At 49.8% G+C, this 26,215-nt stretch overlaps 1 protein-coding gene across 6 annotated transcripts in view; it reads left to right on the top strand.

Moving 5' to 3' along the window:
- Positions 1–26,215, top strand: part of LOC138491615 (ubiquitin carboxyl-terminal hydrolase 48-like) — a 1,427,336-nt gene that overhangs the window by 316,277 nt on the left and 1,084,844 nt on the right. For all 6 annotated transcript variants that reach the window (XM_069618241.1, XM_069618240.1, XM_069618239.1 and 3 more), the window contains one exon: positions 10,487–10,592. In XM_069618241.1, the coding sequence (XP_069474342.1) occupies positions 10,487–10,592 (106 nt within the window). The remainder of the gene's footprint in view (positions 1–10,486; positions 10,593–26,215) is intronic.

Genomic DNA, 26,215 nt, shown 5'->3' with positions numbered 1-26,215 from the left:
ACCTTGGCGGGGCGGTAAGTCCCCAATCCCCATTTACCCTTCCCCATTCCCATTTTTGCCCCATAGGGTATAATGGGAGTGGGGAAGGCGTTAATTACGCCACCGTAAATTACGGTGGCGTAATTAACAACAGGTCCCGTAGCGCCATGGATTTTTCCGCCCGGAAAAACCAGGCGAAAAAACCACCATGGCGCTACGGGAACTCGTAGTAAGGCGGAAAGGTACGCCATGCATTACGCTGGCGTAAAACCCTTTCCGCCAGGGTCGTAATGAGGGCCTGTGTCTTTTAAATAAATAATTATATACTTTTACACCTAGCTCTGGTCAGTGTTTGCTTGTACTACTGTGCCTCTGTACCTATTATGTATGCTCTATATACTGCCTAACTCTTCTTGAGGGAAGTCTGACTGCTCAGCCACAGCTACCAGGTAAACCTGGGTGGTATAGACTGCTACCAAGTGGGTTTACTGCCAAACACCTGTAGTCTTAAATCTTTTGCAGTGGTCCCAGAGGGAACTGCACAGGTTTCTGCCTAACACAGGTTGCGGAAGCGCTCGCTACAGGAGTTCCTTGACGCCCGTTGGGTCCAGGTGTTCCGGAAGCTTCTAGCACAGGATCCCGCTCAACGAGGAGTTTCGTCGAGCGATCAGGTGGTGGGGTGTGCTCTCCCATCTAGCCGGAGGTAGGGATTTCCAAACCCCTCTGTACCAAGAGACGTTCACGACAGACACTTCCCTGGAAGGTTGGGAAGCCCACACCAGCATTCTTCACGCCAGAGGTCTGTGGTTGCCAGAGGAGAAGACGTTGCACATCAGCGTCCTAGAACTACGGGCGGTATTTTGTGCCCTCAAATCGTTTCTGCCGTCCCTCAAGTGCAAAGTGGTGAGGGTCTTCACGGACAATGCCACCACAACATCCCGAAACAGGGGGGCACCAGATCCCCAGAGCTCTCCAAAGAGGCGCAAGACTTATGGCACAGGGGTTATTCCTCATCCTTTTTCACCTGTCAGGAGTAAAAAACACTGTCACCTACTCCCTCAACAGGGAGCTAAGATCTTGTCACAAGTGGGAGATTCGGCAAGATCAAGCGGACTACCTTTTCCTCAAATGGAGCAATTCCCAGTGCAATCTTTTTGCGTCAGGGACGAACACCAAGTGCCGGAGGTTCGCCAGCAGGATCCCCCAGCCGGGGAACATGGGGGATGCATTCTCATTCCCATTGGAAGGCTTGTTTCTGTATGCTTTCCCTCCATTGCCATTACTTCTACGAGTCATCAATCAACTCAGACAGTGCCAGTGCAGGTTAATCCTCGTCGCGCCAGCGTGGCCGAGACAGATCTGTTACCCGGACCTTCTCAGCATGTCAGCACCGCCGATCTTCTCGCCAGGGAAGGAGGTGCCATTCTTCACCACAACCCAGGGTCTCTGAAACTGAAGGCCTGGCTCCTGCAGCACTAGAGTTTGGTGGCTATGATCTTTCAGCGGACTGCAAAGAGAGTCTCGCCAAGGCCAGGGCGTCATCAACCTTGCAATGCAACAGACACAAATGGAAGCGCTTTGCAATTTGGTGCCGTTCTCAGAAGATCAACCCTCTACGGGTCACGGCCCTTCCAGTACTTCGCTATTTACTGTCATTAGCCAAATCGGGCCTGACTCATGCCTCTATTCAGGTACATCTGGCGGCTATCTCCCACTACACCCTTCGTGGCCATCACCTCTGCAAGACCAGTAGGTGAGATCCAGGCGCTGTCATGCAAGTGACTTTACATGACTTTTCACGAGACGAGGGTGGTGCTCCGGACGCACCCCTCCTTCATCCCCAAGGTTCCTTCAGAATTCCACCTCAAAGAACCCTTGGTGTTACCTGTGTTTTTTCTGACACCTTTGTCGCCGGCTGAAAGGACTTTGCACTTGCTAGATGTGGCTGGAGCGCTGATGTTTTACGTTGCCCGCACAAAGAGTTTCCAGAAAACTTCTCTGCTTTTTGTGAACTTTGGTCCTGTGAACTATGGGAAGGCCCTGTACAAGGCTTCAATTTCCGGGTGGCTCTCCTACTGTATCACTCACTGTCACCAGTTGGCAAACCGACTGCTGCCTGGCCATCCGAGAGCTCATTCTACCAGAGCGATCGCTGCTACAACAGCATTCCTGTCTGGTGTGCCCATGCTGGACATCTGCAGGGCTGCTACGTGGAGGTCGACGAGCACCTTCACGAAATTCTACTGCGTCAACGGGGATTCCAGGGAGGAGTCCAGAGTCGGCCAAGCAGTGCTGTGCAACCTGTTCGCTTGAAGGTGAGCCTGGTGAGGAGGTAAGAGATTGCTTCTGTTGAGCCTTGCCACCTGCTGTGGTTGCATGTCTGTACTGCTGTGTTTTCTTTATTCATGCGCATGTGAATCCATGCCAGACCCCATGCTGGAGAAGGAACAAGTTACTTACCTGTAACTGTTGTTCTCCAGCATGGCTCTGGCATGAATTCACATACGAACCCTCCCGCCTACCCCTCTGTGGCACCTCCCTTGGTCCTACTGCCACTTTACGTGCTACCAAATCTGAAGATGACTGCCGGGGAGGGGCTTAGGTAGAGGGCAGTCATTGGCTGGGGGCAGTATGACCCAGAGCTCAGTGATTGGTTGTTAGGAGAAAGACAGTTCAGAAATAAAACTGAAACAGATTTTTTCTTTTACCGAGGATTCCCAGCCTGACCACAGGGAATACTCATGAGTATGAATCCATGCCAGACCCATGCTGGAGTACAACAGTTACAGGTAAGTAACACTTTCCATCCTCTTCCCAGGGAAAATGGTCTGCAAGTGATTTGAAATTGCTGTGGTTCTTGCCGGCTTCACTAGTAAATCACATTTCATAAATGATTTTGAATTATAAAATGGTCATATGTTCCTCTTTCACTGCCAGACCCTGTAAGCTCTAATCATTTGACCTTGAAAAATAACTTCTGTGTGCTTCTCTTAACGCTGACGTGGGATCGCATGCTATGTGCTAATGAACCAGCTGCAGCGCTTTGCCGCGAACAGAATGCTTGCACACGTCTAAAGCAGAAGAAAGCTTTTGCGGCCTATTTACTGTGCTTCATTCTACCACTAAGATGGATTACACTTACCTGTGCCCCAGGATTTACGATTCGTTTTTATTAAGGTTTTAATTTCACAGATATCAGAAAGAGCCACCCGCCCCTTTTATATTGTTACTCTCGCAGATAAGTGCATTCCTTCAGACCACGCTGAACTTGTATTTTTATTACATTATTCCCCCCTTTTCTTAATGTATTAATAACTAAATCTTTTTGGACCGCTTGTTCTTTTTGAGCAACTTCATCTTTATGGATCCATATTTATTCTAACCGTGTCATGTCCCCCTAGTCTCCTCCCAGCCGTTCAGATCTTCCCCAACGCAGAAGCACCCTGTCCCATCTTTTAGACATTGGATCCAGTATTGATTATAATTTTTGACATCAGCAGGTTGTGTAAACACCTATCCATCAAGATCCTCCTCATCATTTTCCCCCATTATTTTCTTTCTGCTTTTTATTTCAATACTATTTTTATCAATAAACACTAAAGGGTAACATCAAATGCCCTTTTTGCTCATTAAAAACACTTTTGAAATGTTCTTAATAGCACAGAAGGTGAAGTGAAGCAGCAGTAGCACAGGGCAGTCACTCGAAACAATCCAGAAAGTCAGGTGGGCACCCATGCAAATACTCTGTCAAACCCGTCTTTGGCTTGCACTCCATTGACCTTGCTCGTCATATTTCCCTGGAGTGTCCTTATCTCTTTTAGAGCTGCACTTAAAGTTCCATTAGCGGCCTCACCATAAGAGATTGCAGTACAGCAGCTTGACCCAAATCTGTCGCTAACCCCTCCTTCGATGGCTGTTAGGAGGTCCAGAACAAACGGATTTTGGAGGGCCACCAAGCACAAAGCCCTCATCTCCTCCTTGATTGCATTTAATACTTTGGCAGTTGAATTAGCTAATTGCAATAGCTCATAGCTTGTTAGCTGCAGTCATTTTGAATTGGCTGCAGGCTGCACTCCTGGAAGTAGAAACGAGGTAAAAATTGTTGCAGCAGAAGAGAACAGACAGTACTCATCAGGGATAGCGGCCAGTTTGTCCGAACTTTTCCTGGAGAAGTAGTTACTTTCTCTTTTCCTTCTCCTTATTATTTTTCCTTGCTCATTTTGATATGCCATATTCCACTGCTGTCATTCTCCCAGGGACACTGGTACCATGAGAGCATTCTCCAAATGCAGCCATTGTTTGGAACTAACCGGGTCTAGGTGATCTACCAAAACTTGCAGTTGAGTTGCTCTATACTATTGCAAGGAACTTGCCAATCCTTCTGCAGTCTCCACATCTCCCCTTCCATCCCGACCCTCTGCACCTCTCTGGCCTCCCACTCCCTTTCCAAAACCCAAGGCATTCTGTCCTCACTCTCCTTTACCCCCTTCTCCCTCCCCTGCAATCATTCCTCCTCTTTTCCCTCCCTCCCTCACCGCGCTCCTCCTTCTCTGCCATAGCACCAGATGAGGTCTCTAGAGCAGTGCTCTCTATGAAAGCCTCCTCCCTTGTTCCTCTAGAACTATCAAGGACAACATTGCTTCCATTGCGCCATCCCTTGCAGATTTCTGAAACCACTGTTTTGCCCCAAGCACTCCCTTGTGCTCCCCCTCCTTAAAAAGCCCTCTTCTGACCCTTCCTACCCGGCTAACTATCGCGCTATCCATCACCCCCTTCCTGGGCAAATCCTTGAGAAGCTTGACATCTCCCAACTGACTCAACATTCCAACTCTGTCAGCTGTTTCTGCGACCATCAGTCTGGATTCAGAACTGCCAGAGGCACAGAAACCTCTCTACTGAACACCTGTGATGACCTGCTCTCTAATCTTGACTCTAATTCTCCTTCCTTTCTTACCCTCCTTCGTCTTTCCTCTGCCTTTGACACGGTCAAAAATGCCACCCTCATAAATTGGCTCCATGACACCCCTGGCATCACAGGTTTGGCTCTGGACCGGTTGATCTCCTTCCTCTCCAACAGAACCTCGCAGGTTGAGCTGCGCCTTTTCTCTCCTCTATCTTACTCTCCACTTGAGGCGTCCCTCAAGGTTCAATCCTCTCGCTGTGGCTCTTCAATATCTACTCCTTCAAGCTTTCCTCTCCTTCCTCTATTCATAAATAAATAAATAAAAATAACATAAAAATATAATATCCTCCTCCTCCTCTCTCATCCCTGACTGACTGCCATTCAGTCATGGTGCGCTGCCATTGATCTCTGCCTTAATGCCAGTAAGACCAAGATCCTTTCCACTGAATTGAGACCCCAGCTCCCACCTTCCCTCCCTCCCTCTGGCTGCCCTTTATGGGCCCCCTCCCATAACCCTCCTGGGAGGCAAAAAACCTTGGTGCATCTTTGATTCCTCCCTCTCCTTCCTCCTCATATTTACGGACCTTGCCAAGAAGGCCCACTTTCAACTGCTCCTCCTCAGAGGTATTCTCCCTTTCCTCACCTTCCCCAAGAAACGCAACGTCTCCAAAGCGCTGGTCCTACCTAGGCTTGACTACTAATACAGCCTCTTCCTTAATCTTCCTTCATCCTCTCTTCATCCCCTTCAACTAATTCAGAATAGGACCGCAATACTTTTTCTTGGTCGCAAGCCCAGGGACTGCATCTCTCAGCCCTAATTTCTCTTCAATGTCTGCTAGGATCAAATTCAAGACCTTCTGCATCATCCACAAGGCTTTCTGGGGCCTGGGTCCCTCTACATCCTTCTCTCTCTCCCTAAATACCTTCCTGGCAGATCCCTTCAGTCTGCTATGTAACTCCCTTTGAATCTATCGCTTCTCTAAGCAACCAGTGGGGACAGATGTCTCTCCGATGCAAGCGCCTCATTCTGAAATGGACTTCCTGCCCCTCTCTGACTTAAGTCGTATCTCCTTAAGTTCCGGAAGCTCCTTGAGACCTTCCTTTTCTCCTTCTCTCGCTCTCTCCCCTGCTAACTCCTTCCTCCCCCCTTTATCAATGGCCTCCTGGTCCCTCTGAGTACTGCAGGGTCCCAGGTCCCCTTCCCCCAGTCCTCCTATGCTCCCTCCACTCTTTTTTGCCCGGTGTTAATCTGCCCTCCATGGCACTTTCCCTTTGGCCTCCCCGTAAAAGCTGCACTTCGCCCTAACTCTTCCCTCCCACCTTAGCACGTATCGCTTTGACCCACACTCCCCCGTCCTCCTTTCCTCGCACTTCTTGTTCTGCACTTGCACAATCTGAATGTCACAGGGCCTAGGAGGACCGTTATTGTATTCTTCTCCCTTGGCCCCCCCACCCCTCCCTTTTGGTTTGTGGCAACATGAAACACCTTTCTGTTGTGTTGGCGCCTTACAAATGTCCAACAAAAAAATACAAAATATTTCCCAAAGGTATTCGATGTTTGGTAGATGCATTGTATTCATCTTTAGCATAATAGACCATGCCAGTTATTTGCTAACAAGCCACAGTGAATAGTATGTTCAAACACAGCAAGGTTGATTTCGATTGGGTAATTCTATATTAACATGCTTTCTTTAAAGAACTTTAAAAAACACACTTCGCAAATAATCAATTATTAATCAAAACTTCGGCCTTGTGATTCCAACTCACAGCAGCTCTTTTTGTGCATTGTACTTTGGCAGCTCACTTATTGAGGAGTCGACTCAAATGCTCTGCTCCTAAAAGTAATGATACTTATTCTGCACCCATCAGAGACAAAGCAACCTGTCCTGCTTGACCTCTGGAGGGACGGTACCGTCTGTATGATCCCATGCCTGGTAGGGACTGTGGCTAGTCAGCTCCCTGTTTGGAAATCTCTGTTTAGGGCTAATGGTTAGCAATAGTCCCACAGATAAAAGAAGCCTGTCTCTGCTCCTTCACAAAAGCCAGAATAAGCAGGAAGGCAGAGGCTGTAATACAGTGGATGTATTCCTTTTTTGGCAAGAGATTGGACAGCCCAGAATATGACTCTGCAAGGTCCTCCAGTTTCATTTATAATTGTCGCATTCTCTTCATTTGGAATGACATCTTAAGTCAAATCCACTAAGTCCCGCCTGTTTCCTTCACAGCCAAGGTTATACTCTAGTACACTTTGCCAAAGGGAGGGCAGAAAGGGGGGATCGTCTGTCAGGGATTGTGAAGTGACAAGGAAAGGTGTGTGTATGGGTGGAAGAGGGCATCCGGTATAGATTCTGTGTACCACCTTCTACTCACTGTGCTGCTCTCTTGCTGGCAGAGCTCAGCTGAGGCTATGCTTTACGAGAGAATTCACTTGACACTGCTGAAATAAGTAGGACTACTGCACATCACGTGCTGTCAGGCATAGGGCCAGCCCAGACAAATCCATAAATAGGACCGTCTGGGATGCACAGGTGATTTTGAACATGGGACAATGAGCCAAGGTAAAGAGATGCTAGGGAGGTGTTTTTTGGGTAGTGGTGGGTGATTAGTGGGAGCCACACCCCATATAAAATGATAAAATGCCCTTAGATATGGGTGTGTGGTGGCTATGAGTGCAAATATGCTTTTGCTCCTCCCTGTGCCAAGCCCCCCACCCCCTGCTCCAGGCCCTCTTCTTCTGTCCCTGAAACTCCACACCTAAGCTTTTCCTTTAAGATGGCTTATGCAACCTATGTTCAAACCCAGAAAGCAACAACCACCTAACAGAAGAATCTGCTCAGGTAAAACATCCAAAACATCCCCCACACCCCTTACCAGACCTCAAGGAACCCAGAATCATTCCAGTTACATCTGTTTGCAAAAGAAGTGAAACAGGAATACGTCACCCATTGAGACACACAAAGAGATGGAATGTGACAGGCTACTAAAGATACGAGGGATCCTAGGAGGCTATCACCCATTCAGACACACAAAGAGATGGAATGTGACAGGCTACTAAAGATAATAAGGACCCTAGGAGGCTATCTTACTAGAGTAAAGCACCCCAAAACACCAGCATGCAATGACCTAAAACATGGTCAGTGGCCACATTATTGGAATTGAGAGGGGCCAGCACAAGCAGGATTGCAAAAGCACGCAAGATTGGATCTTCCGACCAGGTGATTCAGAGCTGGTGGAAAAGAAGTCCCACTTCCTCTTACACTGCCCAAAATATGAGAAGACAAGGGCAATATACCCTGAAAAATTATCTTGGCAAATCCATGTCTTCGTAAGTCTCAAAGTTGAAAAATCAATCCAAGTCCTGTTAGTGGAGTAACTAGCAACAGTAGAAATAGCTTCAGAACACCACCTGCAAGACCGCAACTCTCAAAATCCCACTTGTAATGAATTCTAAAATATGATAGTTGATCTGCATCCTTTGACAATGCTTGTATCTCCATGAGTCATGCCAATAAATATGACTAATATGGTAGAGTGTGTGGGTGTGAGGATGCAAGAGTATGAGGGTGTGAGTATAACGATGTGGTAAGTGAGGTTGTGAATGTGGGGGTGAGTGTGAGGGTGTGAGGTAGGGCATGGTTAAAGACAAAGTGGCAATAATGGTGATAGAAGGCGTGACAGAGATAAAGAGAGAAAATGTAGAGGACATGGGCGGGAGAGAATGCATGGGGTAGAGATGGAGGGAATTATGGAGTCAGAGAGTGCATGGCAGGGAGATATAGATATGACTGAAAAAACATTAAAGGGACGTTATAGTTACAAGTGAAACCGAAAAACCTCAGAAATTCACCAGTTATGGTAAGCTAAGAACCCATAACTTGCGCCACCACTGTGCACTGCTAAGAATAACACCCAGGACCTCAAAGATGAAGACCTTAAATCGCTGCCATTTCCCAACTTCTAGCTTTTTCCACTGTTTTTGCATTGGTCGACGTCCGCGAACATCTCACATAATTGCAGACCTTCCAAACCGTGCCACGTGACCACACGTGCGGGCGCAGCATGATGGCGTCTCTGCACTTCGCGATCGGGTCCATGTTTCAGGGACAGTACAGAACTGCATTTTCTACTGGTCTAGGAACTTTCAAGCTCAAAATGTACATTTGCACAGCTCCTACAACTATTCATACTCATTATCCATTAACACTATAGTATAACGCACATATCTTAAAAATGGCATCAGCTATTAATATCCCTCCTCCCCAAGAGCCACCACCACCACCACCAGCTAGAGGACCTACACAACAAAAAAAGCACAGTACTTCCAAAGACAATGAAGAGGACCAAAAAGATGAGGTACAGGAAGTGCCTACCTCTAGCACCCAGAGAGAATCCTGGGTGTGGCAGTTCTTTACCACTGTTGGGAATGTACCAAAGGCTAAAGCTACCAAAGTGAAATGCACTGAGCATACTCAGTCGCTGACTACCTCGACAGTACTCCTACAGGACCACCTCCATTCGCCGCCACACCAAATCCAACCACTGCAATGCTCTCAGAAAGGTTGTTCCTTTCTTAGCAGGTAGTAGGCTGTCTTCCTCCACCTATTCTTCCTCAGCCAATACTGTAACCACACATCCGACTTCTGCGGCACACAAAATCCCACCAGCTACATTGCAAGCAATAAAAGAGGCTATTGATCCATATCTTCTGAAGACAACAGTCCTCTGCATATACTGCAACGCACCACTCTACAAGGGGGAGCAATTTCAAAGTACTTTTGAAGCTGTAATCAAGGTGCATGAGAAACACTGCCGCCTACCTTTGAAGTAACTCACGCACAAACATCTTCCCTGTCCTCCTGCCCCTCCATATTAGTGCTTGGTGCCTCTTCCTTGATTTCCCTCCCCATGGGGAGATAAGTCATAGTAGCATTCTGAATTTGTTACATTCTATTGTAAGTAGCTATTGTTTGCATACATATGCATTTTCACTGTTCAACTCTTGGACTACTTGACCATAATTGTGACCTATCCGTGTTTCCATTGCAAGTGGGATCATGAACTCTTGAGTGTTTATTGCCCGGCTGCTAAAAACGAGATGATTTGGTTCTGATACCTTAAATAGGGAGGAACTGAAAATGATCGAAGACAGTTATTGGGATGGACACATAATACCCACAATCTGACAACTACTAAGTCAAATTCCATTAAATCTACATAAAATAAAATTAGAAATTTAAGTAGATCCAGTCAAAGTGGTTTTGAAGTTAAAATATCTGGGGTTTCGTACTGCCGCTCCACTAATGCTAACAAATTACCTGAAATTACCTGAAACACCTCGGATGCCTATAACAGTAGAGTTGAGATAGCCAGATGAAACATTAAACCACTCTGAACCATTTTTTCAGATGCTTAGATGTTTTTTTTCAATTCAAGAACGTTTATTAAGATTAAAATTGTGATGTAAATATTGCTTTTCCTCATCAACTATTCTATTCTTATTCTTGATGACTTCATTTGGTCACCCTCATGTAACTTTCACAAGTTTATGCAATGTAGTGGTTTCTTTATATTTTATAATTGTGTATTCATTTTTTCTTTCCATAGGTTCAACCTCTACTAAAATCTACATTGGTTTGTCAAATCAAGGAAGCACATGCTACCTCAATTCCTTACTGCAGTGCTTATACCTGACACCGGAGTTCAAAGAAAAGTGAGCAAAAATCTTGAGCTGTCATTTCTAACCTTCATCCGCATTCTTCAGCTGTTACAGCCTCTTTCCTCCATATTTATAGCAGGAGACTGCAAAACATGTGTAGCAATGATTTATAAGATACGTTGAGTGTATGTGCCCCGAGGCCTGTTGCGCAAGGCTCTTTAGACACAGAGACACAACATACAGGACGTGCTTTGACAGTGACGTACTTTGAGTGAATGTAAATCCTTTGACTGTTGATTTTTCCCCTCCCACACACCCGGCAACATACTTGCTCCTGCATGGCACACTGGTAGGGCTATAGGCAATGCAACTCCTGATCTGATTGCAATTCCTCCTCTGACACTCACACACTGTGACAGCATTGCTTGGGGCCGGACTATCCTTGGTTGCTCTGCCTGTTCTGTGAAACAGGTCCTTCCAGGGCTCTCGGTCCACAATTTCATTATTTGAAGACCATCTTCAAAAGATCTCTTTCTCGCAAGGAAAGACCAGGTAAATTCATATCTTTTTTCTTATGCACTCTGTCCCAGTGACTCCTTTGTGACTTGCATCAGTGTGAGAGCGACTCTAGAAGTCTCCCGAATAGAAAAGGCAATTTTCTCAACCTGGCATGATATCTACAAGGCCAAACAGCCCTGTTAACATTAACCACTTCAGAGACTGACTTGACCTTTTTGCCTGATGCATCATGTGTGATGTCAGCAGTAATCATCATCAACATGCCGCTTTACCTTTTGCCCTACTCACAAATCTCTCTATGAAGCCAAAAGTCACACTCTCCCTCTGACCACTTGGCATTCTCTCCACTCCAAATATTGGAACTTACTCCATGCCAAAAAGCTGATTTACCAAACTGCTTTGCCCGCCCTATTTTCTTAACCTTGCCATCTTTCACCCACCTTTACCATCCTCTGACACCCCAAACAGGTAACCCACCTTTCAACTGTTTGGCTGTGATGTTTCTTGATTGATTACCTCTAAAATCAACAAACTGCACTATTCCTCTTCAGCCACTTCTCCCTCACCTGTTGCCTTCACTTATCCTTACTTCTTTCCCATCTTTTTTCTTCTTTATATCTCTCGCATAAATCAGTGTGAAGGCATCATGAGACAAGATACAGACAACCGATTCAAAGTTCAAACCAAATGTGTTTATTAAATCAAATGTCAGGATGTCAGAAAGCCTAACTTGCCCTATGCTAAGGTGGGATTTCCGTACCCGAATGAAACTAAGGAAAGTCTGAGTGAAAGAGTGCAACTTAAACGTCTGTGTCCAAAACCTATCCTTGCCCTCACAACTAAAGCTAAACACTGTGTAGGGATGTCAATCATAAAAGAAATGGTGATCAACACAAAGTTCTGAGCTTCTTCCAGCTCCTAGCATCCTTTTCAGCTTCCCTTCCCCAAGTTTAAAAGAGTTCCACAAAAGTCTTAAGATTACTTTTCCCAAATTCAAGGCAATATAGTTCCACACAATCCTAGGGATTTCCTTACCCATGTTTTAGACAACACAGTTGACAAGAAAAGGGGTCGTGAGGCTCTGTCCTCAAGGCAGCATGTGCAGCTCCTCAAGTCTAAGAGTTCCCTTCCCCAAGACTTTAAAATAACAAATGGTATGTGTTTCAGTCTCTCAAAGTTCAACACAACTCTTGGTCAACTCGACCCTTCTTCTGAATGGCATCACCAGTATGATTACAGTGCTTCTCCTTGGTTTATCTCACAGTGTCTTGAGGCTTTCACAATTTAGGGCTTACTGGACTAGGCAAATTTATGGACCACACAGTCCACCCATCACAGGTCGCTCAACCAGGATCCCTAGGCTCATCAGCCCACACAGGTTTATCTGCACCTGTACCGTGCACAGATTTACATTCACTTGTTTTCTCTTTGCCGGCCTCTTGTCTTTATTGGCAGATTTACACTCTGCTGGCTCTCCTGGTTAGCCTCTCGGCTTTGCCATAACGTGTCACACATCTCTTACCAGTCTTTGGCCTTGCCATGTGCTCTTTTCCGTAGCCCGTTTCCACCAGAGACTTTCCCTTTTGGCTTTCATCAGCTACATGCTTGTCCATAAAGTTGTATTTCAATTCAGTGTTCAACTTCCTAATTTCAAGGTCTCTTTCAGTTCAGTATTTAATATGCATAGCTCAGCTTATTTGCCAATTTTCATTCCATTCAGTATTCAATATGCATAATTCAACTTAGTTTTGAGTTTGTATTCAGTTCAGTATTCAGTAGGCATAGTTCAACTTACTTTCAAGTTTGTATTCGGTTCGGTATCATAAATATGCATAGTTCAGCTTAAGTTCAAGTTTGCATTCAATTCTGTATAACCTTACCTATATGCGATCCACTAGGAGCGCCCTGGTATTCGAGTGACTTTCCCCAACACTGGCCGGTCCTCAGCAGTCCTTTCCGGCGGCTCCTGCTGCTTCCTTTCTGCTTCTCAGGCCGGCGTACCAGCCTTTGCGAGCCCTTCTCGCATGCCGGATTTTCTCTTGTGTATGCTGCCGATTTCACTGCTTCTTCATGGTTGCGGACGGGGTCCTCTCTTTTTCTGGTTCTCTCGCAGCTCCAGCTGCTCACTCTCCCACGCGAAGGACTCCTACACTTGTGGCAGCTTCCCGGCCCACTTGCCTTGGGCTCCACAGGTCCTCTGGGATGTCGGCTGGCATACTGGCTCCTTCTCAAGTCTCACCACGGGTGCCTCCTCATGACACAGGTCTAAAACTGGTCTCTCCCACACAGGCCTCCATTTTGCTCTCTCTGCTGCTCCACTTGTCTCCCTTTATTCGCCTGTAACCACTTCACAGGTTGCAGGTGTGGACTCATAATTAGATTTGCCTGACCATAGTTAAAAGGGCATGCCTGCCCCTCTCAATACTCTGCAGGCATCTTCCTCGTCCCAGTACCAGAGTAGTAAAATATGGGTTTAGTGTTCCTCATTCTTGGACGCGTCTTCCTCGTCCCCGTACCATCAAAGGTTAAATTTAGGGTAATGAGGGGAGCTGTTTCATAGTAGCCCATAAGGGCCGGGCGGGTTAAGTTGCTCTTCAATAGGAAAAGGGGAATACCATGCCTTACTTCTGGGCACCCCACTCTCAATCACTGAGGACTTTCCGCCCATGTGATCCTCCCTCGCTTCTCCCCCCTCAGAGCCAGGATCCAAATGCGATGGCCTTTCCTTGGTCATCTGAAAAGAAGATACAGGGGGAGTAGGAGTGAGGATACCCACAGGTTTCTCAAACCGGGCCCAGTCTTTTTTTTACAATGCACCAACCCTTTGCAGCTCCTCTTTATCCCCTTCCATCGGCACTTGCCTAGCCTGCAATGGCCTCGCGAGTGCAATCCTGCCTCCTTCCCTATATCACCTTTCTTTACTTCCTTATTTTCATGTTGTATTGTGCACCATTCCTTCAAGCCTGCTACAATTCTTTCTATCTTAAAAAACCTCCCTTGATCCATATTTACCTTCATCCACCTATATCTTTGTAACCCGTTTCTCCCCCTACCTTGATTTAAATTTGCTCCTACTTCCACTTCAGTCTTGTTGTTTGCCCTGCCCATTCCCCAGAAACCACTTTTTCAGGTATCACAAACTTTCTCACTTCGGGCCGCTACAGTAAGCAATCCTCTCTTCTTATTCTTCTGGACCTATTCATGGCTTTTCTTTTCATACAGTTTTACAACTCTTTTCTCAGGTACCTCCTTTCTTTTCTTGTCACATGCCTGTGTTGTACAGTGCTGGCTAGTCTATTTCTGTTTATCATCTAGGACTCCAGTGGCCAGAAGATACGGCAAGGGAAGAGCATACCTCTATAGTTTGCAGCACTGTATTGTTCCTCGGCAAGTACGAGAAAACCCTCCCATTCACACTACCAACCATCTTCTCAATTTCTGCCACTAATTTGAACCCTTGGTCCCTAAATAATTGACATTTTTTCCCAAACTGAATGGAAACTGTATGTTCCCACATCCTTCTGTGAGAAGCGACTCATCGGTCCAAAGATAATCTCATTTTCAGTGCAGCCATCAAAAAAGCCTTGACAGGATTGCCGTATAACCCCCCTCCCCTTCTTGTGGCCCACCAAAACCTCCCAGCTTGATGGCTTTAAAATAATTCCTACTAAATGGAAGATATAATCCCTTCTCCTTGGGAAATGTAAAGACGTTTCGTGTAGTAAGCCGTCTACTACTAAACCAAATTAATTTAGAAATCAAACCATCAATCTACTTGATTAAGGATTCTGGTATCGAGAACAAAACGCATTGCAGTAAATTCATTTTGACAGATGACATCTATTCCATCCAGGAAATTGACAATTTCTCCAGCATTGGGTCTGGCATGGATTCACATGCTCATGAATGTTCCATGTCGTGAGGCTTGACTTAAAAACTGTATTTCTCCTCTAAACCAATCACTGCCCTCTGGGTCATAGTGCCCCCATCCAATGACAGTCCTCTCCCTAAGCCCCTCCTCTGGCAGCCTTCTTCAGTTTTTTAATGCACGCTTCAGTGTTTGGAGTCCTCGAGTTTGCTCTCTGAGCCATTTGTACGTTTCTTTGTGTTTTTGACAGAAAAAGTTCTATTTTTGTTTCGAATGAGCCTGTGTGTTGGTGAAGTTCCGTACCCCTCAAGGGTGAAGATCGTTGAAGATTCTACAAGGCCTGGGCCTACTTCACTCCCCGACCATGACGGAGGAGACAGAGGGAAGGTCCCTCTTCAGGCTCTGCACCAAATGCAGACTATAGAATGTGTTTGTGCAGAACAAGCACCTGCAATGCCTCTACTGCCTGCACCCGGACCACAAGGAGGTAGAGTGTGAGATATACCTCAGGTTCTCCAAGAAAACAATGAAGAACAGGTGTAGTAGGCTGGCGGCATGGCTTAACGCCAAAGCCTCTGACCCGTGCTCGGAGAAGGGTCATGCCTCACCCAGGACCAACCGGTTCGAGGAGCGGTCGTCTAAGTCCTTTGAGGGCACCGCATCCTTAGGCGCCCAAGATAAGGCCTCAAGTCCGAATCCACTTAGTTTGTGTTACGAAGACGTCAACAGGCACAGGTAAGTCTTCATGTATGAGTTTAATTGAGTTAGACAGGAAAAAGACCCCCGACCACAACAGAGGCTCCTTACACCAACACAGAACAGGATCAACTGACAAACTTGGAATGCTGAAAGCAATGTAATCAAATACAGCCTCTATGACCTCATCAGAACCTGATGCACAGAACATTCCATGTCAGCTAGCTTTACCATGCTAGGTGGCTCAGGCTGCTATGTAATCAGCAACATCATAACACATCTCCCCCTTTTTTTTTAAAAAACCCCTTCACAAACAACACATTTCACACATCGCCTCTTTTCACTGTGGCTACTCTATTTTTATTCCAAACTTGGCCACCAGCCACATGCACTGCACCCTTCAACACAGCAACGACCCTAACTGGGTCAGAGTATAACAGATCTCCCTTCTTTCTCACCACTCCCTTTTTTATCCTTACCCAGTCACCACACTCCACACGCAATTCCTTACTTCCTCTCCTCTTGTTTTCCCGCATGACCCATTCACTCTTCTTCTTCTTGAGGGACCTTCTCACCTCGTCAACAACCACATCAGACTACCTGCTCCTGCCTAACCATGGCGGACACGCCATGGAATAAGGTTTTCGACCTCTCATGAGCTCCAACGGACACAAACCAGTGATAGCGTGAGGTGCCATGCGCAACGCCCACATCCTATTTTGAATAGTTGCCAATTTGTCAAATCCACACTCTTCTCCCATGCGAATGCTTTCCATCACACATCTATTGAGTCTCTCAACTACTCCATTTGTTTCAGGATGGTAAAGGGCTGCTCTCTTATGACTCACACCACATTTTTCTAAATACTTGGGAAAACACCCACCGGTAAATTGCGTGCCATTGTCTGTGAGGACACTTTCTGGGAGACCCTCACTCGCGAAAACCTCTTGCAATACCTTAACCATGCTTTCTCCCGATATTTCGCGCACAATTCTAAAATCTGCCCACCTGGAAAATAGATCAACCACCACAACAACAAATCTTCCCCGACCATATCCCAAATCGACAGGTCCCAGTATGTCCATGGCTACATCACTCCAAACCCTGGACGGAACTCCAACATCAACCAGGGGTTGTGTTATATCTCGGAGGTCAGACTTGATGGTCGTGCAGTTATGAAATTCCTCCGTCCCCAAGTATCGCTCGAGCAGGAATAAATAACTGCCCTAGCAATCTTTGAGGCCACAGGCGTAGAGTGTCGTCGTCCGCCTGATACCGGGAACGCCGGAAGGACCCCTGAGTGCTGTAAGGCAAATGGTTATGGTCAAGTAAACAACCACAAGAAATTGGCAGAGAAAGCAAAACAAGGTATGATGACACCAGCTTACCCAGAGAATGGTAGAACAGGTAGGGAACCTATACCAACAGCAGGGGAACCAACAGCAGGCTGAGATGAAGGATCGGCACTCCGGACAACACCTGTAGCAAGAGCGTGATTTGTGGTGATTCTTTGAGCAGTCCAAAGGCCAAACAGGAGGTCGAAAGTTCCAGGGTATCAGAAAGTTCGCCAAGTCCAAAAGGTAAATCCAAAGCAGGTCCAAGATAACGTTCTGTGGTCAAGAGGAGGCGCCAAGTCCAAAAAAGTTAAATCCAAAGCAGGTCCAAGATAACGTTCCGTGGTCAAGAGGAGGTAAGTAACAAGAGGTGGTAAGCAAAGCCTAGCAGTTCTCCAATAGAAGCAGCTGTGAAGCGCCGTGTGTACTTTGCCGGCTTCTTTTGAAGTCGCGAGTGGAGTCATGTGACAAGTCACGTGACCGCTCGCGCGCTTCACGTGGAGCGTGACGCGGCCAGTGATTGGTGCTTCCTGGTGCGTGGGTGATGATGCTGCCGGCGAGCGGAATCCTGTGAAAAGTCACGCGACTGTTCACGCGCGTCACGTGGAGCGCGATGCGGCCCGTGACTGGTGCGTGAGTGGTGGTGCTGCCGGGCATGGAGGAGGCGCCAGGGTAATCGCCACCGCGGAAAGGGGCAGAAAAAGGCAATCCTGCCTCCCGTGGCATCTCATCTGCTGTGTCTCCCCTGCTGAGGTGGGTGGCGGACATGATAGCGGGCGGTGTCAGGCAGGTAAGAGGAGTGCAGGGAAGGGTGTCGGAGTGGGGGCATGAGCGGGGGCGTGACAGAGCCCCCCCTTAAAGGCCCACGACCACGTGGGCAGGAGGGATTGTCGCAGTGAAAGCGGGCAACCAAACGGGGAGAATGGACATCCCGGGAAGCAACCCAAGAACGATCTTCAGGGCCGTAACCCAGCCAGTCCACCAGGTACTGCAGAACACCCCTACGAACACGGGAACCCAGAACGGCCCGAACCTCTAAAACGTCAGGAGATGAGACAGAGACAGGGGCAGGAAGAGACACCAACCGGGTAGGGCCAACACAGGTCTTAATAAGGGAGACGTGGAAGACCGGGTGGATCCGCCAAGAGGAGGGCACAGCCAGGCGCAACGCCACCAGGTTCAGAACCTTGACCACCCTGTAAGGGCCCACAAAACAGGGAAGGAGCTTGCGACAGCCGGGAATGTGTAAATGGCGGGTAGAAACCCAAACCCGATCCCCACCCTATAAACGGGTGCAACCGTCCTCCTTCTGTCAACAGCCGCCTTCATGGAAGCCTGCGCTTCACGCAGATGGATCAAAGTTTGGGCATGGACCGCCACGAGATCCCGTGCACAGGCCGAGGCGGCGGGGGTATCAGAAGAGGAGAAGTCCGGAATGGGGAGGGCACGGGGATGCTGACCGTAGAGAGCAAAGAAAGGTGAGAAACCAGTAGCAGAGTGCAGTGTATTGTTATAAGCGAATTCAGCAATGTGTAAGAGGTTGAGCCATGTGTCTTGATACTGCAACGTTAGACAGCGCAGGTACTGTTCCAACGATTGGTTGACCCTTTCCGTCTGTCCATCGCTCTCCGGATGATACGAAGAGGAAAAATGTGCGTCGATGCCCAACAGAGCGGTAAGGGCCCGCCAGAATCGGGAGGTGAACTGTGTACCACGATCGGAAACCAACACATGGGGTAAGCCAAAGAGACAGAACACTGACTTGAAGAAGTGCCTGGCCAAGACTGGGGCCGAAGGTATCCCTTTGCATGGTATGAAACGTGCCAGTTTGGTATAAGAGTCAACGATGACCCAAATGGTGTCGAAACCCTGTGTACGTGGTAGATCAGTGATCAGGTCCATGGAGACCGTATGCCAAGGCCGTGGGGGAACGGGGAGAGGAAGAAGAAGACCCAAGGGTCGGCCCCTATGTGACTTGCCCTGGGCACAAATCGAACAGGTATTGACGTAGTTTTGCACGTCGTGCTTCATAGTTGGCCACCAGCACCATCATTTAAGAAGGTCTAGAGTGCGATGTTGCCCGGGGTGGCCATTGATGGCAGCATCGTGGGACCAGTCAAATGCTTGATTCCTGGTTTCACTCGTGGGTAGGAAGAGCTTCCCATGAACGAAAGGCAGCCCGTCTTGCATAACCGGGTCCCATTCCGTTATGGATTGTGGATACTGGGAAACCCATTGTCGAATAGTGGACAGGAGAGGAGGAGATGGTGTACAAACACAGGCGACATGGGTTTTGCCTAACAGGGTGTCAGGGTATGACGGAAGGATCTCACCCCTGGGAGAACGAGATAGGGCATCTGCTTTGCCGTGCCCAACACCAGGCCTGTCATGATCTCTGCTTCCAAAAGATCAGGACTTGTCCGACTCCCTTGGAAGCAGACCCATAACCCCGGTTCCGAGTGCCAGCCAGTCCCAATTGGGACCTTTTGGACCCTGTCCTGGCGCCAGTGGCACCAGGCTCATAAAGATGCCCAGTCCCAGCGCTGGAAGCGCCGGGCTCATAATGCTTGGGTGGACTTACCTGCAGCAGACCATGCTGCTTACTTACCTGCCAGTTGAACCCCGGATCCTCTTCTGTTTGGGACTACTTTTCCTGTTGGGTGGGGCAGGAGCCACTCCCTAGGTTCAGAACACTGGAACTCTTCTGGAAAGCAGGAACTCTTTTCTTACCTAGGCGTGGCTGTGGAAGGAGACACCTAAGCACTACAGGAGGCTATTTAAACCACACCCGATGGATGAATCTTGCTTTGTGTTATTCTGCATTCTCTGCAGCAGAACGCTCATCGTGTCTTCTGCTTCTGATCCTGGGCCTAAGGAAACAAAGGCTTACCATCCTGGAATCCAGTCTTCAGCAGCACCTGTAAAGACAAAGAAAGAACAGGTTAGCACTACGGTCTTCAGTGGCAGCGCATCTCTTACCTGGTCCATCGGCTGTCACCAACGCCTCGCGCTGCATTCCGGCATCTGAAAGACAAAGGCTTACCTACTCTTCGCATGTTCCGGAGGTCTTGGCACTGCATTCCGGCATCTGAAAGACAAAAGCTTACCAGCTCTTCGCACGCTCCGGAGGCCTTCGGCGCTGCATCCCGCATCTGAAAGACAAAAGAAGGTGCGTTTAAAGACATTGGGCAACTTTATTACTCACGTGCCATTACTCCTTCCCACGCCGAATCCAGTGGGTATTCCAGCACCCTTCAGCTTCTCTAAAGCTCCGAACTTGTACCTGCAAGATAAAAGGGACAGTTAGTGCGCATCGTGAAGCAGGCTACAAGCGCTTACCTACGTGCTTCCAGGCGCTTCTATTCCTCACGCGGGTTCGATCCTCAACTCTCATCAGCCCGCCATCCGCCATCGCCGGAACTCTGCAAAACAAGAGATATCATTACAAAAGACTTTTAAGACATTTGAAGCGCCCAGAACTTACCGTTCGTGCAGTTAACGACGGACAGCAGTCCTCTGAGGTCAAGAGGCCTGCACCCTTATCCAGTGAAGGAACTGGTTACCGCACCCTGCCCCGAGGCAGATGGAGAGCTCGGCGTTCACTTACCTAAGGTGAGGGCGTTAACCTTTGGGGTTCTACAGGAGAAGAGAAAGGGAAGAGGAGAGAGGCACCCAATAACCCCAGTTCATTAATCCCATATTTTCTATCTGCAGACATCTTACTCTTCGAGTCAGACATACAGTGCACAGAGGTCCAGCCCAAAGAGCCAACCGTGTGTTACACATCACCTTTGAAGATATGCATTCACCCAGTCAAGACCGGCGCCTCTGCGGGAATCAGGTGAGCGTTACAGGCCTGTGTTTGACCACAAAATCAAACGCGGCAAAGAAGAGGTGCCAACGTACCTGCCGACTGTTTGTATATTTTAAGGAGGTAAGGTCCTGGAGATTTTTGTGGTCGGAGAACACCACGGTCTGGTGTTTGACTCCTAGGAGGTGGTGTCTCCAGACTTGTAGTGCATCTTTAATGGCCAGTAGCTCTTTTTCCGTAACTGTGTAATGCAGTTCAGTTACCGTGAATTTGCGTGAATGGAATGCTACTGGATGCAAACGATTGGTGGTAGGACAAGGCTAGGACAGTACAGTGCCCAGTGCATAAGAAGAGGCGTCTGCTTCAAGGACGAAAGGAAGCTCAGGGTCGGGGTGTTGCAACACCGGGAAAGGGGAGAAAGGTTTTCAGGGAGTCAAAAGCGGCTTGTTGTGCCGAGGACCAGACATAGGGGACGAGAGGGCTGGTGAGGGTAGTGAGCGGGGCCACCACAGAGGAAAACCCGGCAATGAACCTCCGGTAAAAGTTTGCAAACCCCAGGAACGATTGCAACTGTTTGAGGTTGATCGGGATCGGCCATTCATTGATCGCCCGAACCTTGGTCTGATTCATAGAAAGACCCCCGGGAGAGATATGAAACCCCAGGAACTCGACCTGGGTGGTATGGAATAAACATTTCTCAGGTTTGGCGTATAGAGCGTTGTTTTGGAGCCTTGACAGCACTTCTTTGACATGCGAGACATGTTCATCAAGGGAGGAAGAGAAAACCAGTATGTCATCCAAATGCACTACAATGTAGGTGTTCAGAATGTCGCTGAATATGTCATCCATGAAGTGCTGAAAAGTAGCTGGGGCGTTGCAGAGGCCGAAGGGCATGACGGTGTACTCGAATAGACCTTGTCGTGAACAGAAGGCCGTCTTCCACTCGTCACCGTCACGCATGCGTATGAGATTGTACGCCCCGCGGAGGTCTAGTTTGGTATAGATTGTAGCATGAGCGAGCCTGTCTAACAACGGGGTGATGAGAGGTATGGGGTAGCAGTTTTTTACCGTGACAGCGTTCAAGCGCCTGTAATCGATGCAGGGGCGAAGATCCCCTTCCTTCTTCGGAACGAAGAATATAGGGCTTGCAGCTGGAGAGGTCGATGGGCGTATGTGACCCAAACGTAAGGCCCACCGGATGTATTTTTGCAGGGCTTGTTCTTCCGTCTGGGTCAGGGAGTAGATCCGGCCCTAGAGGCTACACCAGTGGTGGCGACCTCGGGGCCCAGAGTCTCCCTGCCACCGCGGAGGGAGTCCTCTTTTATGCCCATCAACAGGACCCCTCTGAAACCTCCGACGGAGAAGAAAAAGGGGGGGCAGGAGGTTGTTGTGGATTCGGCCTCAACCTCTGAGGAGGAGCTGATCGAAGTCTTAAGCCACAGCGTTGGCGTGGAAGAAGACCAACCCGTCGGGAGGGACCCCGACGTAGGAGACTACGAGAACGTCGAGGGTGCCGACGGGGCTCCCAACCGCCCATCGGAATCCCCTCAACCAGTGCCGCAAGACAACTCGGTGGCCATTTTGTTGGTTATACAGTCCTTATGCTCTGAGATAAGGACGAGATTGCCGTTACCACCAACGGAGGAACCGCTCCCGACGGAGGACCCGGTCCAGGCCCTTCTGGGAGCCCTCCCCCTAAGTGAAGAAGGATTCATCCTCCTCCTCCTTTTCAACCATCGCGCCTTGCTCAGCCCTCCTCCCCGTCCACGACCCGTGGGGATGATACGGGGACTGACACGGCCGCAACGGGTACAGACGATGAGGTTTACGACGAGGATCTCCCGTCGTCACCTCCTCCCCGGGCTTCCCCGCCCGACGAGATTGGATCGTTTCATGCCATGATCGCCAGGGCATCCGAGCTTTTCCAGCTCTGCCCGGAAGAGAAGAAGAAGGAAGGTTTCCTTCATCAACGGCGCGAGACCAAGAGGAAGACGGTCCTCGCTGTACCTCTACTGGACGATATCTGGGATGAGGGTCTCGCCCTCCTCAAGAACCCATCCACAACGCCTGCGAGAAGGGATTGGTACGAGAAGAAGTACCGGGTCCCGGACGCGGCCCCCTTGTGCCTTCGGGCACAGCCAACCCCGGACTCGGTCGTCTCCGCGGCGGCCAGGAAGAAAGCGGGGGGGCCTCGGCCTCTACGTCAACCTCCCCGCCGGACGGCGAGGGAAAGAAATTGGACACGATGGGACGCAGAGTCATCTCATCGGCAGCGACGACGATTAAGGCTGCCAACGCCTTGGCTATCGTAGCCCGCTACGACAGGGAGTTGTGGTACAAAATCGCTCCCCTGCTGGACTTCTTACCAGACAAGAGGGCGGAGGCCCTCGAGATCTTGCAGGAAGGAGAAGTGGCGTCGGACCACACCATTACGATAGCGACGGACATCGCTGACGCTGGATTTCGCCAGTTGGGCAACGGCGTGTGCCTTAGACGGCATGGATGGCTCAAGGCAACTGACTTCCGTCAGGACATGCTGACCAGAGTCTTGGACATGCCGTTCGACGGGAACAACCTGTTTGGGAAAACAGTGGACGGTTCACTACAAGCCATCAAGACGGACACGGAGACGGCCCGGGCGCTTGGTGTTCTCCAGCAACGACGGCCGCCCTTTCGGAGCGGCGGAGGCAAGCAGGGTGCCTCCAAAGGTTCCGGCGGCGGATTTTCCACCTATCGTCAAGTGGCCCGTTCGTCGTCACAGGAAGCCTACAGGGGACGAGGCAAGTCGGGCGGACCCCGCCGTCGTCGCCAAGGAGGACAAGGCGGCAAAGCCTCATCGAAGCAGGACTGAACCGGCCGTGGGGTCGGGCCCCCACCGAAGCACCCCGGTGGGAGGCCGGCTGGCGAGCTTCGTCAGCGTGTGGGAGTCCATCTCCACCGACCGTTGGGTGCTGGACGCCCTTGCCCAGGGTCACGCGCTCGAGTTTCTAAAGAAGGGCCTGCGCGTCCCCCCCGTGGCCAGGAAGGAACATCATGTCCCTCAACTTCTCTTGGAGGTAAAGGCGATGCTCAAGAAAGGCGCCATCGAGCTCGTCCCAAAGAGGCTTCGGGGCTCCGGAGTTTACTCAAGATACTGCCTCGTGAAGAAGAAGACGGGAGGATGGCGTCCCCTCCTGGACCTACGACGACTGAACAAATTCATCAAGGCACAGAAGTTCCGGATGGTCACCCTCCAGCACGTCCTGGGTCAACTGGAGGAGGGCGATTTCCTGTCGTCGTTGGATTTGGAGGATGCCTACTTCCATATCCTCATCCTAAAGGGACACCGAAAGTTTCTCAGATTTGTGGTCCAAGGGCGTCACTACCAGTTCAAAGCCCTTCCCTTTGGATTGAAGTCGGCACCCACGGTGTTCACCAAGTGCCTCGCACCGGTGGCGGCGCGGCTGCGCCTGGAGGGGATCCACGTCTACCCCTACCTGGACGACTGGCTCATCCGAGCAAAGACAAAGGAGCTCGCCGCGGAGCACACGGCGAGGACCGTCCAACTACTCACGGACTTGGGATTCTCCATAAACTACGCCAAGTCCCACCTGGTGCCCGCGCAAGACGCACTGTTTCTAGGAGCGAAGCTCGACACAGTGGTGCTTCTGGCCTCTCCGTCAGACGAGGGCCATCTTGGGCAAGGTGCAGCGGATGCTGGTTGCGGTCGCGGCCAGGGTGAGGTCCATCAAGTCCCTCATCGGAATGATGTCTTCTTGCATTTATCTCATCCGCCTTTGCAGGCTTCGGATGCGCCCATTACAGGAGTTCCTGGACGCTCGCTGGATCCAGACGACGGGCAGCTTCGAGAACAGGATCACACTCGACGAGAGCTTCCGACGAGCGATCCGGTGGTGGGGCACCTGCGCGCATCTGACGGCGGGCATGGACTTCCAGACCCCGGGCCACCATAAGACAGTGACCACTTATGCCTCCCTGGAAGGGTGGGGAGCGCACACCGAAAATCTGCACGCGAGGGGCCTTTGGCTGCCGACGGAGAAGTCCCTCCATATCAACGTCCTGGAACTCTGTGCAGTGTTTTGGGCCCTCAGGTCCTTTCTTCCGTCCCTCAAGGGCAAGGTGGTGAGGATCTTCACCGACAACACCACCACCATGTTCTACATCAGGAAGCAGGGCGGTACCAGATCCCCTGCCCTGTCCAAGGAGGCGCAGGATCTGTGGCATTGGGCCGTCGCCCAAGGGATGTTTCTGGTGCCGTTTCATTTGGCAGGAATAAAAAACACCATTGCCGACTCGCTCAGCAGAGAGCTGCGCTCGTGCCACGAGTGGGAACTACGACAGGATCTAGAGGACCGCCTCTTCCGACGGTGGGTCACACCCCAGATCGATCTGTTCGCGACAGCGACGAACTCCAAGTGCCGGAGGTTCGCCAGCAGGTTTCCCCAGCCGAGGAGCATGGGCGATGCTTTCTCGTTCCCCTGGGAGGGCCTGTTCCTATATGCGTTCCCTCCTTTGCCGCTGCTGATCCGGCTCATCAACCAGCTCAAGAGGTCACGGTGCAGGATGATCCTCGTCGCACCTGCGTGGCCGAGGCAGATATGGTTCCCAGACCTTCTGGACTTGTCAGCGTCCCCGTCAATCAAGCTGCCAGTGGACACGGATCTTCTCTCCAGGGAAGGAGGCGCCATCCTCCATCACAACCCGAAGTCGCTGAACTTGCAGGCCTGACTCCTGCAGCGTTAGAGTTTGGAGGCTACGACATACCGGCCGACTGCAGAGGTTCTTGCAAAGGCCAGGGCGTCTTCAACTCTTAAATGCTACGGACACAAATGGAAGAGGTTCTCTGTCTGGTGCCCGTCAATCAAGCTGCCAGTGGACGCGGATCTTCTCTCCAGGGAAGGAGGCGCCATCCTCCATCACGACCCGAAGTCGCTGAACTTGCAGGCCTGACTCCTGCAGCGTTAGAGTTCGGAGGCTACGACATACCGGCCGACTGCAGAGGTTCTTGCAAAGGCCAGGGCATCCTCAACTCTTAAATGCTACGGACACAAATGGAAGAGGTTCTCTGTCTGGTGCCACGCACAGAAGATTAACCCTCTACGGATTACGGCTCCTCAAGTACTGCCGTACCTGCTGACGCTGGCCAAGGCTGGACTGGCGCATGCTTCCATCAAGAGTCATCTTGCTGCAATCTCCCGTTACACCAGAACCACGGGACGGACGTCTTTGTGGTCTCATCGTCTGGTGAAAGAATTCATGAAGGGACTGTTCAGATCGTTCCCGCCGGTGAAGGCCGCGGCCCCGGTGTGGGAGCTCAACATGGTGCTGACCAAGCTCATGGGACCTCCGTTCGAGCCTCTGCACTCAGCTCCGTTGAAATTCTTGTCGTGGAAAACAGCGTTTCTTGTGGCCATCACCTCCGCACGACGGGTGGGACAGATCCAGGCCC

This window comes from Ambystoma mexicanum, chromosome 10, assembly GCF_040938575.1.
Source record: "Ambystoma mexicanum isolate Mex_15411 chromosome 10, UKY_AmexF1_1, whole genome shotgun sequence".
NCBI classification, from domain to species: Eukaryota; Metazoa; Chordata; class Amphibia; order Caudata; family Ambystomatidae; genus Ambystoma; species Ambystoma mexicanum.
Note: the sequence above shows the minus strand (reverse complement) of the source record. Positions and strands in the feature narration are given on the sequence as shown.